The 14,013-nt window shown below is 40.7% G+C and overlaps 1 protein-coding gene across 1 annotated transcript in view; it reads left to right on the forward strand.

Moving 5' to 3' along the window:
• Prps2 (phosphoribosyl pyrophosphate synthetase 2) overlaps positions 1–9,417 on the forward strand; it is a 34,384-nt gene extending 24,967 nt beyond the window's left edge. Inside the window, exons 5-7 of the mRNA XM_059250587.1 lie at positions 5,251–5,424; positions 6,681–6,840; positions 9,037–9,417. Coding sequence (XP_059106570.1) covers positions 5,251–5,424; positions 6,681–6,840; positions 9,037–9,129 — 427 coding nt within the window. The 3' untranslated portion in view covers positions 9,130–9,417. The remainder of the gene's footprint in view (positions 1–5,250; positions 5,425–6,680; positions 6,841–9,036) is intronic.
• Positions 9,418–14,013: the final 4,596 nt, after the last annotated feature.

Raw genomic sequence — 14,013 nt, forward strand, 5'->3', positions numbered from 1 at the left:
CCTCCACAGGCATAGAGTGATCTGTACATGCCTGTACTCACACTCATACTACTAATAAATAACATTTAAATGTGTATATGGAAAGATTACTCCGTGAATAAACGTGCTGTGTAAACATATTTCCCTGAGTTTGTATCCCTGGCACCAACATAAAAGCTTAGGTGTGGCAGTGTGTGTCTCAAACACTAGTAAGGCAGAGACACACAGATTCCAAGGACTTGCTGGTCAGGCTGTCTAGCCAAAACAGTGAACTCCAGGTTCAGTGAGAACCCTGTCTGCAATGATAAGGTGGAGAATGACAAAGGAAGACATACCCAACACCAACCTCTAGCTTCCACACATACATGCACCAATCAAACATAATGTTTATCCTAACTCTTTCCACCTAAGATTTCAGTGTGATTTGTTGTATTAACTTATTAGGGGCATGTATTGAGTCTCCATTGTGTGTATGCAATTAGTTACATGTACCTATCTCAGGAAATGATAATATTACAGTGACCCACGGGATTGGGGGCTGGAATCTTTCCCTTTCTCTTATGCTACATGAACCAGCAACTAACCTACATGGCTGGAACTCCACCCAGATCCGATGTCCATGTGCCCCAGTGCCAAGAGCCACATAGCTCACTTTCTTTCCCTGGCCTCTCTGTCTTTCTGCCTGCCTATTTGCAGTGGGATTCTGAGCTTATACCTGGACTTCATGGGCTTAGAACTTCAGCCACAAATGGTAGTATCTCCCATTTCTATACTGTGGGCCAGGGCCCTTCCTGTTCCTTATGAAATAAATACGAATTACTCAGTATCTACATTTTACAGAATCTGCTCAAGTGCCTTTTAAAAAAAATGCTGTCTTGTGTTCTGAGAGACCACCTTTCCCTAATCCGAGTTTAAAAGGTTTATCATGAAATTGGCATGTGCATAGTATATACTTGAAGATGATTATGGGGCAAAATTTTTGCCTGCCTTCAAATTACAGGTTTCTTCTTCCAAGCAACTGTTTAAGTAAGGAAACTGTTGGTAGATGGACACCTTGAGAAAGGAAGGATGTCTGCTGAGATGACTAGAGTTTTGGTTCCTATTGTGGACTTTTAGAATTGAGTTTTCAGGCTGTATAGTTTGCCTGAATATATCTTCATGCTGCCTTTACAGTGAAGTACAATTTTAATGTCTATAAACTCATAGCCAGACTTCGTGGTAGATGCTGAGAATTTGGCTGCTAGTCTGACAGCTATTCCTTTCAAGGGGACCAATTTTATCTCTTTTAAGATGTCTGTTCTTCTGTTATTACAATTACTTGAGAATTCATTTACTGCATTTATTTATTGGTCAGCGTAGCATGTCTTCTAGTAGTTATGGAAATTTCTCAGGTGTTATTTTCTTGAAGTGTGTGTGTGTGTGTGTGTGTGTGTGTGTGTGTGTGTGCACACGTGCGCGCGCACTTGAGGTCAGCCTTGAGTGTCATTCTTTAGTAGCTATCTGCCTTGGTTTTTTTTTTGTTTTTTTGTTTTGTTTTGTTTTTTTGAGATAGGCTTTTTCACTGTGACCAGGAGTTACCAGTTAGTCAGCTTGCCTGACCAGTGAGCCCCAAAAATCCTCATCTCTACCTCCCCCAGAACTGGGATAACAAGCACACACCACCATATCCACCTTTTAGGTAGCTGCCGGGGCTCAAATTCGGGTCTTTGTGTATACATGGCAAGCACTTTACCAGCTAAGCCATCTCCGCGGCCTCCTTTTTTTCTCTTGACAGACTACAGCTACTCCTGTCACATTGTCACTCTGCTGTTCATGACTTTGAGCTCCGTTTACATGTTTCCTTCCTCTTTTGTTTTTTTTATTTTTGTTTTTGTTTGTTTTGTTTTTTTTGTGTGTGTGTTACATTCTGGACTATAACTTCATCTCATCTTTAATCTACTCTATCTTAGATATTTTCATTTTGTTAGCTACTGTGTTTTGATATTCTTGGATGTCTTATGTCCCCCTTTTTTGCAGAAATTTCTTTGTAATCCTGAGAGGACTTGCACATATTTCTTTTGGTTCCCTTGGAGAACTACCCCTCTGCTTGAGGGTTTTCATCATATGTATAATGGGAACTGAAATAAGCAACCGTCAGGAGAGTGGAGATGTGGTTTAGAGTGTTCTAAAAAGAACTGACCTTCACCCAGAATCGGAAATGAGGCAGGGCTAATGTCCTTCCTGTTCCCACTGAGGTAGCCGGATGGGATTTCATTGCTTGCTATGCTGGATGGAAAATGGGTGGCATCCCTGTATTACACGGGACTTTCCTGTTAGATTCTTATTTCACCTGGTCCTAGGTTTATTCTCTCAACACCACCACCCCAACAATCCCAGCAGCGAAGCAGAAGCTTAAGATTATTAGGGGCCTGGAGAGATGGCTCAGTGGTTAGAAAGCACTTGCCATTCTTACCTGGTAGAGGACCAGAGCTGGATTCCCAGTACTCACTCGTGTCAGGCAGCTCACAACCACCCGTAACTCCAACTCCAGGGGATCTGATGCCGAATTTTGGCACCTGTGAGCACTTGTGTGCATGAATGCATGTGTGTACACACACACACACACACACACACACACACACACACACACACACACACACTTGTTTAAAGACTATTAAGTCTCCTAGGAGAGCTTCAGTGGTCACCTGCTTCTCCCATCTCTGCCGCAACTGTTTTGTTCTACCATTTCAGCTTCGGGATACATTTGTAATGATAGTTCCCTCAAATTCCTGCATTATCTACCTTTGTGGTTCTTTCCATTAGGAAGGATAGTCAAGCTGCCTAATCTTCCAGAGGGCCAAAATGCAGCCCCAAATGTCATGGAGACCTGAGTTTAAATCCTTAGCACCCAAGTAAAAGTTGGGCATGGCTGCACCTGTGTAATCTCAGCACTAGGAAATAGAAAGAGGCAGCTCCGAGGAAGTTGCGAGCCAGGTACCCTAGCCAAAGTGGCAAGCTCTAGGTTTAATGAGAACTCTGTCTCAAAGTGATACAGTGGAGAATGGTAGAATAGGACACTCCATATCCTTGTCTGGCCTCTGCACATGCATGAGCATGTGCACCTACACACATTTACACACACACATACACATACACATACACACACACATAAACACACACACACACACACACACGCACACACACACACAAAAGCAAAAAGAGGTTGTCTCATTTTCTTTGGTCATATTGAGTAAAAAGTATCTTGAGGCTGTGAAAATATTGACTGAATAAGTTGTGTAGAGTTCCGTATGTTCAAGCAATTCTACTCTCTGATTAATGCTCAAAAGATTTGAAGAAAGATACTCAGGGCATAGCAGCACGAGTTAATAGGTGTGGGGTTTCCTTTTGGTTTTGTGGCATGTTCTGGAACTAGACAGAGCTGTGTATCATTGTGAATACACTTAATGCCATGAAATTGTACACTTTAAGTGGTCTAAAAGGTAAAGTCTATGTTATATGTATTTTACAATTTTCTGAACTACTTGCCATGTTGAAAGTCTTCAGACTTGGGGCATGGTGATCTGGATAGAGTACCAACTATGTCTGCTTCATGCTGCCTTCTCAGTGACAGAACGTGGCTTTTCTCCGACAGTTATCCACTTACTTTGTCCTGATGCAAGTCCACACTCCTTTCTTGGTTGTCATCTGAGGATGACATGATGAATAGCCCTATATTAAAAGGATATCCTCCATGCACTGCTTCCTAAGTTAGGGTGTATTTGTGTTAGTTCTTCCATTTTTTTTTTAGCCTGAATTGTCTTGTGACTGATTATTATTATTTAATGTCACATTGTATTTATGCATTGTTTTAAAAGAAGCTTCATCATCAAAGTTTATTTTTCACCGACAAATCCAAAATCCCATGGGCTCACTCACTATCACTTCTCTTTCTCTTGTATACTCAGGTTCTCCTGAGTTGGCAACAATGAACAGTCACATTAGATGGCAGAGGAACTAGATTTTAGGTGGGCGTGGCCAGCCTTCTGACATTATAGCACCTCATTGTCATATAGAAAGTTTACACTTAAGAACCGTGCAATGGAAGATTATTTTTAAATCTCATTTTTGTAGTGTTTGATAATTCCACACATGCATATAAGGTTTTGATCAAATCCTCATTCCCCTCACCTCCAATTCCTGCCCCATTTCTCCCACCACTTTCCCCTCCCAACTTCATGTGCTCTTAAAAAATATCTCAGACTTGAGAGATGGCTTAGCTGTTAAGAACACTGGTTTCTCTTCCAGAGGACCCAGGTTCTTTTCCCAGAACCCACATGGTAGCTCATAACCATCTATGAGTTCCAGGAGCTCCAGGACCCTCTTCTGGACTCCATAGGCACTGTATGCACATGCTACACCAGGCAAAACATCCATATGAAACAAAAATAAATAAACCTTCTTTTTAAATCTCATGTTTTGAGTAAGTCTACAATTTTGTGTTGGGCCATATTCATAGTTGTCCTTGGAAACATGCAGCCTACAAACTTCAGGTTGAGCACACCTGGACAGAGTCTCCTTACGTCTCAATGAAGCCCCTCCTCACAAGCCTACAAATTGCGTGGATATGCTAACAAAGACTTTTGTCCCTACCTTCATTCCAGAAACCAAGCAAATAGTTAAGTCCTGAGTAACTTGTCTTAAGTTGTGCCTGTGAGTTTTAAATGGACTCCCAAATCCTAACAGTTCGAGGATCAGTTTCTTAACCAGCAGTCTTAGTCAACTGCCAGGGTGCCTTGACATTTGTGGCAAGCTATAACAGAGGCAGAGGTCATCATTGGTGTCTTTTTCCACATGGATTGTGCAGTGTATAGTCTCGACTATGCCTGGTGTCACAAGTGTGACCTAATCCTTTTCAGTGAGTTCCTGATTCTAATTTCATTATCTTGAGTATCCTGCATTCCTAAAATATTTTTTCAAATACAGATTTTATTATTTTTGCACTGCTAGAGATGAAACTTTGGGGCACATACTTGCTAGGGAACAGTCTATGACAGGGTTTCTCACTGAGGGCCTGCCTGGAGTTCACTAAATAGGCTGACATGCTAGCCAGCAAGACCCAGGAATCTGCTTATTTCTACCTCCCAAAGGCTTTTAACTTGGGTTCTAGGGATTGAACAGGTTCTTATTCTTCCAAGGCAAACAATGAAAAATTGAGCTATTTCCCCAGCCTAGTGCCCAATAATAAATTCTTAGATGGATGGTGTTGGCATGTTCCTTTGCATCTTTCCACAGGGTTACATCAATTGCAGACAGGCTGAATGTGGAATTTGCCTTGATTCACAAAGAGAGAAAGAAAGCAAATGAAGTGGACCGGATGGTTCTGGTGGGCGATGTGAAGGACCGTGTGGCCATCCTGGTGGATGACATGGCTGACACATGTGGTACCATCTGCCATGCTGCAGATAAGTAAGTGATCCCAAGAAAGACAAGAAAACATCTCAGGAAAAAAAAATCATCCATGTAAAATTTTATTGTATTTATTTCTGTGTGTGTGTGTGTGTGTGTGTGTGTGTGTGTGTGTGTGTTTGTGTGTGTGTATGTGTGTGTGCACGTGCGCGCGCACATGTGCATGTGTACACGCATGCGCACACAAGTTGAGGCATGCATGCTATGGTATAGTAGTGGAGGTCAGAAGACAACTTTCGTGCCTCAATTCTCCCTTTCCACAATGAGTCACAGGGATTGAACTCAGCTTGTCAGATTGGTCACAAGTGCATTTACCCATGGGGCATCTATTATTTGAAATTTAACCTATTTTCTTAATTATTGCTGACGAGTTGACAGTAGAGTTTTAGGCCACAGGAGACTCTAGGCTCATTTTTTTTCTCAGTCCTCTTTCCCTGGTAGGAAAAACAAATACCACCAATCCATGGGCATTTTCATTTTCTAGGTTGGACTTTCAGGTCATTTTTAAGAGGATCGGAGAAGGTGTTTCCCTAGAAACTCGGCCCAGAAAAACAGGGATTTTGTTTGTTTGTACCCTTGCTTCTTACAGCTCAACGTTTGGGTTAGCCTCATAACTCATGTGGCTTTCCATAGGCTATACTTGGCAGGATAGGAGCACCCCACCCACTCCCTTGCCCCACATAGCTGTGGAATACAATTGGAGATGCTCTCATTCTCACTGGTAATGTTCTGACTTGATTACACATCACATGCTTTGGCACTATTGGTTGAAATCAGTGGTTCTCAACACAAACAGTTCTTTCCCTAGACAGTGTTTGACATTGTCTAAAAATATCATTGCTTGTCACAATTAAGGACATGAGAATGTTGCTAGTGTGTGAACCGGGGATGCTACTGAACTTTCCCATGATAGACAAGATAGCCCATATGACAAAGAATTATATAGATCCAAATATCAGGGTTGATAATCCTGATTTAATGGAACACAGAGCATTTTGCTAACACATACATTTAAAAGACCCTAGTTTGGGCTAATAAATGCAAATGGATTTTGTCCTATTTTTTTTTATAGGTCACACTTCTCACTAGTAATGTAGAGTATTTCAAGAATATTTGAATATTTGTGGACACTTCATTTTTTTTTTGAGACAAGACTTTGCTCAGTAGCTCTGGCTTGCTTTTAACTCACAGTCTTCCTAGTGCTAGGGTTACAGGTATGCAATGCCCCTCATAACTTTTTGTCTTCTGTTTTGAAGGTTGCTCTCAGCTGGTGCCACCAAAGTCTATGCTATCCTTACCCATGGAATCTTCTCTGGGCCAGCTATTTCCAGAATAAATAATGCTGCCTTTGAAGCTGTTGTTGTCACCAACACAATTCCACAAGAGGACAAAATGAAACATTGCTCCAAGATTCAGGTACTATCTATATACCACAGGCAGAACCATGCATCAAGGCACCTGCTTCAGACCTTTAACATAGTATCCAGCTTTCTGTTTGCTAAGGCAGATGCTAATAGAAACTGAAGCTTCTCGTTACAGAAGGGCTATCAGTCATATTAGATCCGTGAGAAAGGCCAGGATTAAGAGGTCAGTGGTCACTATTTGGAAATAGCAAAAAAGAAGGAAGGAAGGAAGGAAGGAAGGAAGGAAGGAAGGAAGGAAGGAAGGAAGGAAGGAAGGAAGGAAGAAAATGGAGGATAGGGAAGGATGCTAGGGATGTAATGCTGTTGGTAGAGTGCTTGTATAACATGCATGAGTCTGGGGGTTCCAGCCCCAGTACTGAATAAAGTAGTCATGGTACATACCTATAATTCCTGTACTTGATGAGGTAGATGCAAGAAGATCAAGCACTCATGGTCATCTTCAAATTCAAAGCTATCCTAGGAAGGATGAGACAGTATCTCAAAAGAGGATTTAAAAAAAAAAAAGGAAATGATCTATGTATGGTACTTGGAAGGTAGAAGCAGGAGTATCATGAGGAAACTAGCCCAAGCTGCACGTAATCTTGTCTCACAAACAAACAAAAAGAAAGAGCAAATAGCACCCATGAGACGGCTCAGTGGGTAGAAGGACGGAAACAAAAGAAGTAGCAAATGAATAAAATCACAATATAAAACATTAAGAGCATTGGGGAAATAGCTTGGTATAGCACTTGCCTAGTATACTCAACACTGAAAAACAAAGTTAAACACAGAATTACTATGTAGCACACTCCACTCCTGCATCTATAATCTCCTAAAATGGAGTAGGGGAGGCAGAAGGCTCTACTAAGCATATTTGGGGACCTACTTCTTCATGTCCCTCCTGAGAGCTGATGGTAGACACTTGACACAACTGCAGCTTCGGTTTTGAATTGATCTTTCAGTGACCCCTGGCCAGTCACTGTGGTCTTAAGAGGAAGCCCTGGTTCCCTCATTAAGCTTGAATGTGGAACACAGTGGTGCTTTTCACAATTTCTGATCCAAATGAGAAAAAAAAGAGGTCATTTGAGCACAAGGAGACAAGTTTGAAAATTATCAGAGTAGTCATCCCTTATGTTTTTATGCATGATTAACAGTAGTGTAGTAGCTGCCATCCAAAGGCCAAGTCTAGCCCACTTCTATATTTTAAATAAAGTTTTATTGACACATACTCATGTTTCATTCCTATGTTATCCATGACTGTCTTTGCACCAACCACAATGCAGAATTGAGTGTTTGATACAGAGATAACTCCAAACTTTTAACTTTGTGATATTCTACAGGAATGTAGATAGGTAGGTAGGTAGGTAAAATGATCATGGATATGCTTTTACCATGATAGACACTCAATGTTTTTAAAATTCTTGGGGTCAGTGAGATGACTCAGTAGGTAAGCACTTATTGCACAAGTCTGGTGATCTGAGTTCCATCCCTGAAACCCACTCACCTAAAGGTAGAAGAAGAAAACCTGAATCCACAAAGCTGTCTTCTGACCTCCATATATATGCCATGGCACATGTGTGCTTACCCACACATCACACAAACACAAACACATACACACACATAATAATAATAATAATAATAATAATAATAATAATAATAATAAATAAAAGAGTTTTAAAAATCATATTGGGTTGGCATTCCAAATTGAAATGTAGCCAAATAGAAAGATAGGTCATATAGGATTTGCCTTATAATATTTTATGAAAAACATTGCCATGTTTTATAAATGGATGCTTGGATTATAGCAAAAACTTTAGAAGTAAAATGAAAGTTGTAACTTAAAAAAAAGATTATAGTCGCTATCTTTTCTAAATAGGGAAAAACCTCTGCCAATGAATAAAGAAAACTAATTAAACAACCAGTGTCCCAAGAAGGGACCATCTGTGGGTAACAGCAGCCCTGAGTATCCATGAAAATCTTCCTAGGAACTGATAGTAGTCACCTCAGCTGGTTGTGATGTCTGTAAAGCTAAACTCCACAAACAGCTGAAGATTTTCAGTGTGGACACTCCCAAAGAAATGGCTGGAGGAGGTTTGACCAAAATATACTGTATGTGTGCTGGAGAAAACATTTGTAGGCTTTCTAGCTTTTTGACTTTTAGAGAACTAGAACTCACTGCTGCCTTTTGTGTTTTCCCCTTGCAATTCAGGTGATTGACATTTCAATGATCCTGGCTGAAGCCATTCGAAGAACCCACAATGGGGAATCGGTGTCCTACTTGTTCAGCCACGTCCCACTGTAGTCCAGATTGGAATACTGAAGGTGGAGCAAGCCTCCTCCAACTTCCTACTGTCTTTGTCTGCCTGCTGTTTTAGTGTTAGGACTCAGCAATTCTAGGATGATCACTGGCAAAAGCATCCGATCTATGTACACTCTGAGATTCCTTGTCTCCCCTTCTAAAGTTCATGACTACTTCTTCTCAGTTTTGTGGGGGCAGGGGAAGGTGGTGGTTACTTGGTCTTTAAGTGAACTGTGGTCAATGAGAACTAGTATTCTCCCTTATTCTTTTTAGTACTTTGAGGCAGCAACTTTTAAGCCTAAAATCCCATTGTGGAAATTTGTCATATATATATTTTGAGGTTGCGAATGGTGACTTCAAATGAAAGCCTTCTGTGTAAATATATAATGACAATGCCTGTGGACATTTGGGTAAAATCCTAAATAGCCTTTACTTCAGAGTGAACCTCAAAAAATTTATGCTATCATGCATTTTGAATTTTTGTTTCTTGTTTTTTAGGGAAAAAATGATAACTGAGTTTATTTTATTATTGCCCTTAATTGGGACTGAATTTTATTGAGCCTAAGATGGTCACTGATATATTGACTTTTCATAGTAAACATTAGACATATTGAAGACAACATAAGGCTATCACTTTTAATTTCCACTTTGAGGATATGGCATAACTGTTAACTTACCTGAAACTCCCAAATGATGATCAGTGATCACTGTGATTTGGATACCACTTGAGGATGTAGTCAGTGAGTTCATGGTCACATTGATGTGCATCTTTGTTTATCCCAGAGGAATTATTATTATTTAGGATGCACCTCATCTCCTATCATCTTATTCCCAGACTTTTAGCACTAGCTTTTACTTTTCATTTTTTCCAATAATTTCTTGGTGTAGATATCCACCAAAAGAAAAACTCCTTGAAATCCCCTCACATTTTTTAGACTGTTTATTTTTTTTTTTGTTTTTCACATAAATAAAATGGGGAAGTTTTAAGAGTACCACCAAATGTGTTTATTCAACCACTGTTTAATGAGCTTGGATTAAATGTTCTTGGCCCTTTGTAAGCAGAAGTACTGAATCTCTAATGGCTATTATCATCTCTAAAGTTGTTAAAATGTAGAGATAGAAGAGGCCTGCAAATCAACAGATGCAAAAGTAAATAGGAGCCTCTTGAAAAAATGGTTCCAAAAGCATCGTGAAGAAGAATTTCACTGAGGGTGGTATTCTTAATAAAATTGTCTTTTAGCAAGGTTTAGAGGTTCATGCCTGTAATCCCAGCACTCAGAAAACTGAAGCAGGAAGATTACCACAAGTTTGAGGCCAGCCTAGGCTATATAGTGAGTTCAAACTCAACCTGAGCCCATGTGTCATGAAACAAAAACAAACAAAAGGCAGTCTTTAAAAAAGGCATCATTTAAAGTGGCAAAGGTCACCCATTCACTGACTGATTATATGCATGTTGGTGGACAACCTATCAAATTTGCCTGACCCCAAAGAAAAGGATTTGCCTGTGTAACTAAAGATTTGGAATGCTAAACAATCTCTCTCCCTTGCTGAATCTTAAAAGTGGTAGATAAATTCCTAGCCCTAATTTTTTTGGCTAGAAAAATCTGATCCATCTGAGCAACATACTTGACCAGCACTCTAGAATATCAAACTTCAGGGCAGCAGAAGTCAAATCAATGTTAGAAAGTATCAGTTATGTTATTATGGAAACTAGCATTTTGACGATACTTTATTTGTAACTGTTCTAAAGAAAGTGGTCCAATCACCTGGGATGCTCGGATCTATGGTACAAACTGTAAAGTCTTGACTAGACATGTGTAAAAACCTTATTTGACACTATGCAACTGTTATTTTTGATAAATGTGTGACATATGTATTTCTTGGGGTTCATGTCTGTGCTGAATGAAGATATCCCTGTGCACATCCACATGGAGACAGCTTGATATGTGTGTGCACATGTCTCAAAGCATTGGCATGATAAAAGGCAGTGGGTAATCATTTTATCTAAGGTATTTAAAGCTTAGGAGTGTGTACAGTGGATCTTACAATAATGATCTTCAGATTTAATCCCCTATATAAAAGTCTGCCTGGCTGTCCTCTGAATTGAGAACTGATGGTTTCTGGCTTTACTTGGCCTGAGGAGGTGTTTTAAAGGACCTCTGAATACACTAATGAACTGATTAGACTGAATTGAGCCTTATACAATAGAAATACAGATTTTAAATTTGTGATTGCTCCAGTTTGGCCAAAATGATGAAAGCTGACTCATGAGCAGTCTAGACCCAGGACTTCCCTGTTCCTTGCTGCTTGCAGAAAGGAAATGAAGGGGAAATCACCAACAGATCAGCTCTGTCCAGCTCTACGACAGGAGGGCTAGAAAGGGGAGTCAGGGAAACAGGAATATACCAAAGTTGTTTAGCCTCCAGCTAAAATTTTCTTAGTCAACTGGTAGATGTTAATATGCTGACTTTCCTTTGTTAGAGACAATGTCAACTAAGTTCAGGAGTCTGTTCTTTGCAGTGCTTGCCCTGGTTTTAGAGACTAGAGAATTTTGAGATCCTGTGACATTTACTAAGGCATTTCAATAAAATCATGCTGACTACTTTGTTTCATAGTTCCTATCATGATTTTAGAATAATTTGTTTTTTGACGAAGTGACCTATTGATGATGTAGCTGAGAATGTGTGTTACTATATCATTAAGACCGGGTTTGCAAAATTAAAGGAAAGCCAGAAGCTAATTAAAGTGTAGTCTTCACCATTTTGAAGGCTTTGCTTTGAGAAGGACTCATTAGCTATCTTCTTTCAGAAAAAGCATCATAGCTCCTCCGCATAATGATCAGTCTAGATATTAACCTTTCAAAGTAAAAACCAAGATTGGTGAGATGGTAAGTGCCACCAAGTGACCTGAATTCAATCCCTGGGAGCCACATGGTGGAAAGAGAGAATTGTCCTCTGACCACCACATGCAAACTGTGGTGTGCAAACATCTACCCCTACATACATACCCATAATCATGACAATGTATTATGCATCAAAGTAGTGAAATTCAGTACCCATGTATTGGAGCAGTCCAAACAAGTACAGGCTAGATAGAAGTTGTTCATGTGCTTTGTTTTAAAGAATGCCAGAAAGGGTTCCTGTCCCTTTAGAACACCTCATCCGCTTCAGTGATGGTTTAAATTATGCTTGTGGGAACAAAATAACTGCATGTCTGTGTTGTGCGAGTGTGTGTGAGCGTGGATATGAACACCAGAGGTTTACACTGGGTATCTTCAATTGTTCTCTGCCTCATTGTTTTTTTGGTTGGTTGGTTGGTTGGTTGGTCGGTTGGTTGGTTGGTTGGTTTGGTGGTTTTTGTTTTGTTTTGTTTTTGAGATAGCATCTCTCACTGAACCTGAAACTCACTGGTTTGGTGGGACTAGCTGGTCAATGAGCTTCAGGGATCTTCCTGTCTCCATCTCCCCAGCACTGGGATTACAAGCAACCGCTGCCATGCCCCACTTTTTATGTGAATCCTGGAAACACAAACTCAGGTCTTAATGCTTTGGAGCAGCAAGAACTTTATAGGCTGAGCTACTTCTCTAGCCCCAGAACAAGATATATCCACAATTATTCTCTTGTAGTGAAGCTCAGCTTTAAAGTATAGAAAACACTGCGTGAGAGTGACAACCAAAGGCCTTAAAATCCCCGTGCAGCCAGGCATGGTGGCACATGCCCTTAGTTCAGGCACTCAGGAGACAAACGCATGTGGATCTCTAAAGTTTAAGGCCAGCTTGGTGTGCATAGTAAGCTCCAGGCCAGCCAGAGCTACACAGTGGAACCTGGTCTCACACACACACAGACACGCACAAAAAAAAAAAAAATCACCATGCAATGTCAAGAACTTCAATGTGTCTGAGGAAACTGAGGAAGAGCACAATAGGAATGATGGGATTACTTGAAAGGAAGAGTGGAGCAAAGGAGAAGTACAAACAACACACCAGCTTTACGGTGGCACCTGATAATGCTGTACCCTCTTGGAAGTGGTTCTTTTCTCATGTATGTCCCCTCTAATCCACCCATGAACTACACGCACCAGGCCAAGTGGGGAAGAGAAAGATGAAGGCAGAGAAATTCAGAGCATTGAATCCACAGGAGCCCACAAAGAGCTTAGTGAAGGGACCACTGCTAGAGGTGATAATTCACCACAGAATTTTCCAGAATGTAACAGCCATCCTCCAGCACATACTTGTTGGTCCATCATATGTCAGAAGGAGGGTAGTCAGTGCAGATGGGGGATCAGGATAGAAACATCACCATACCCTCCATCTAAATTGTGTTCATAAATCATCAGGTTACCTAGAACTGATCACTTGTGGGGCTTTCGGGGCTAGGGAGATGGCTCAGCAGGGAAAACATGCTAGGCAAACAAAAACCCAAGTTCAAATTCCCAGCTCATATATTAAAAGTCAGAGGTGGCTGTTCACATGTCTGTAACCCCAGCACTCTGAGGAATGGATACAGGAGGGTTGGTGGGGCTTACTGGCTGCCAGCCTAGCTCTAGCTCCAGATTCAGTGAGAGACACTGTCTGGAATAAAGAGGAATGATACAGCAGGACACTTGATCGATCTCTCTCTCTCTCTCTCTCTCTCTCTCTCTCTCTCTCTCTCTCTCTCTCCCCACAAATGATCAGCTTATATGTTAACTTTAAATCTTAGAGCAGCCATTTTAAGTATTCCTTTCAAATGGATGTAAGCCAGAAGACACAAGACAGTCATGAGTTTTGCAGGTGTTCAGCCTTAAGGGGGATACAACTTCTTTGCCTACTACTGTAGAAGGAGTAAGTACATGTTCTTCGCACATGCCTGTCTGAGTCAAAGGTAGCACTGAGGCAATAACACACAG

Source organism: Peromyscus eremicus, chromosome X (assembly GCF_949786415.1).
Source record: "Peromyscus eremicus chromosome X, PerEre_H2_v1, whole genome shotgun sequence".
Classification (NCBI taxonomy): Eukaryota; Metazoa; Chordata; class Mammalia; order Rodentia; family Cricetidae; genus Peromyscus; species Peromyscus eremicus.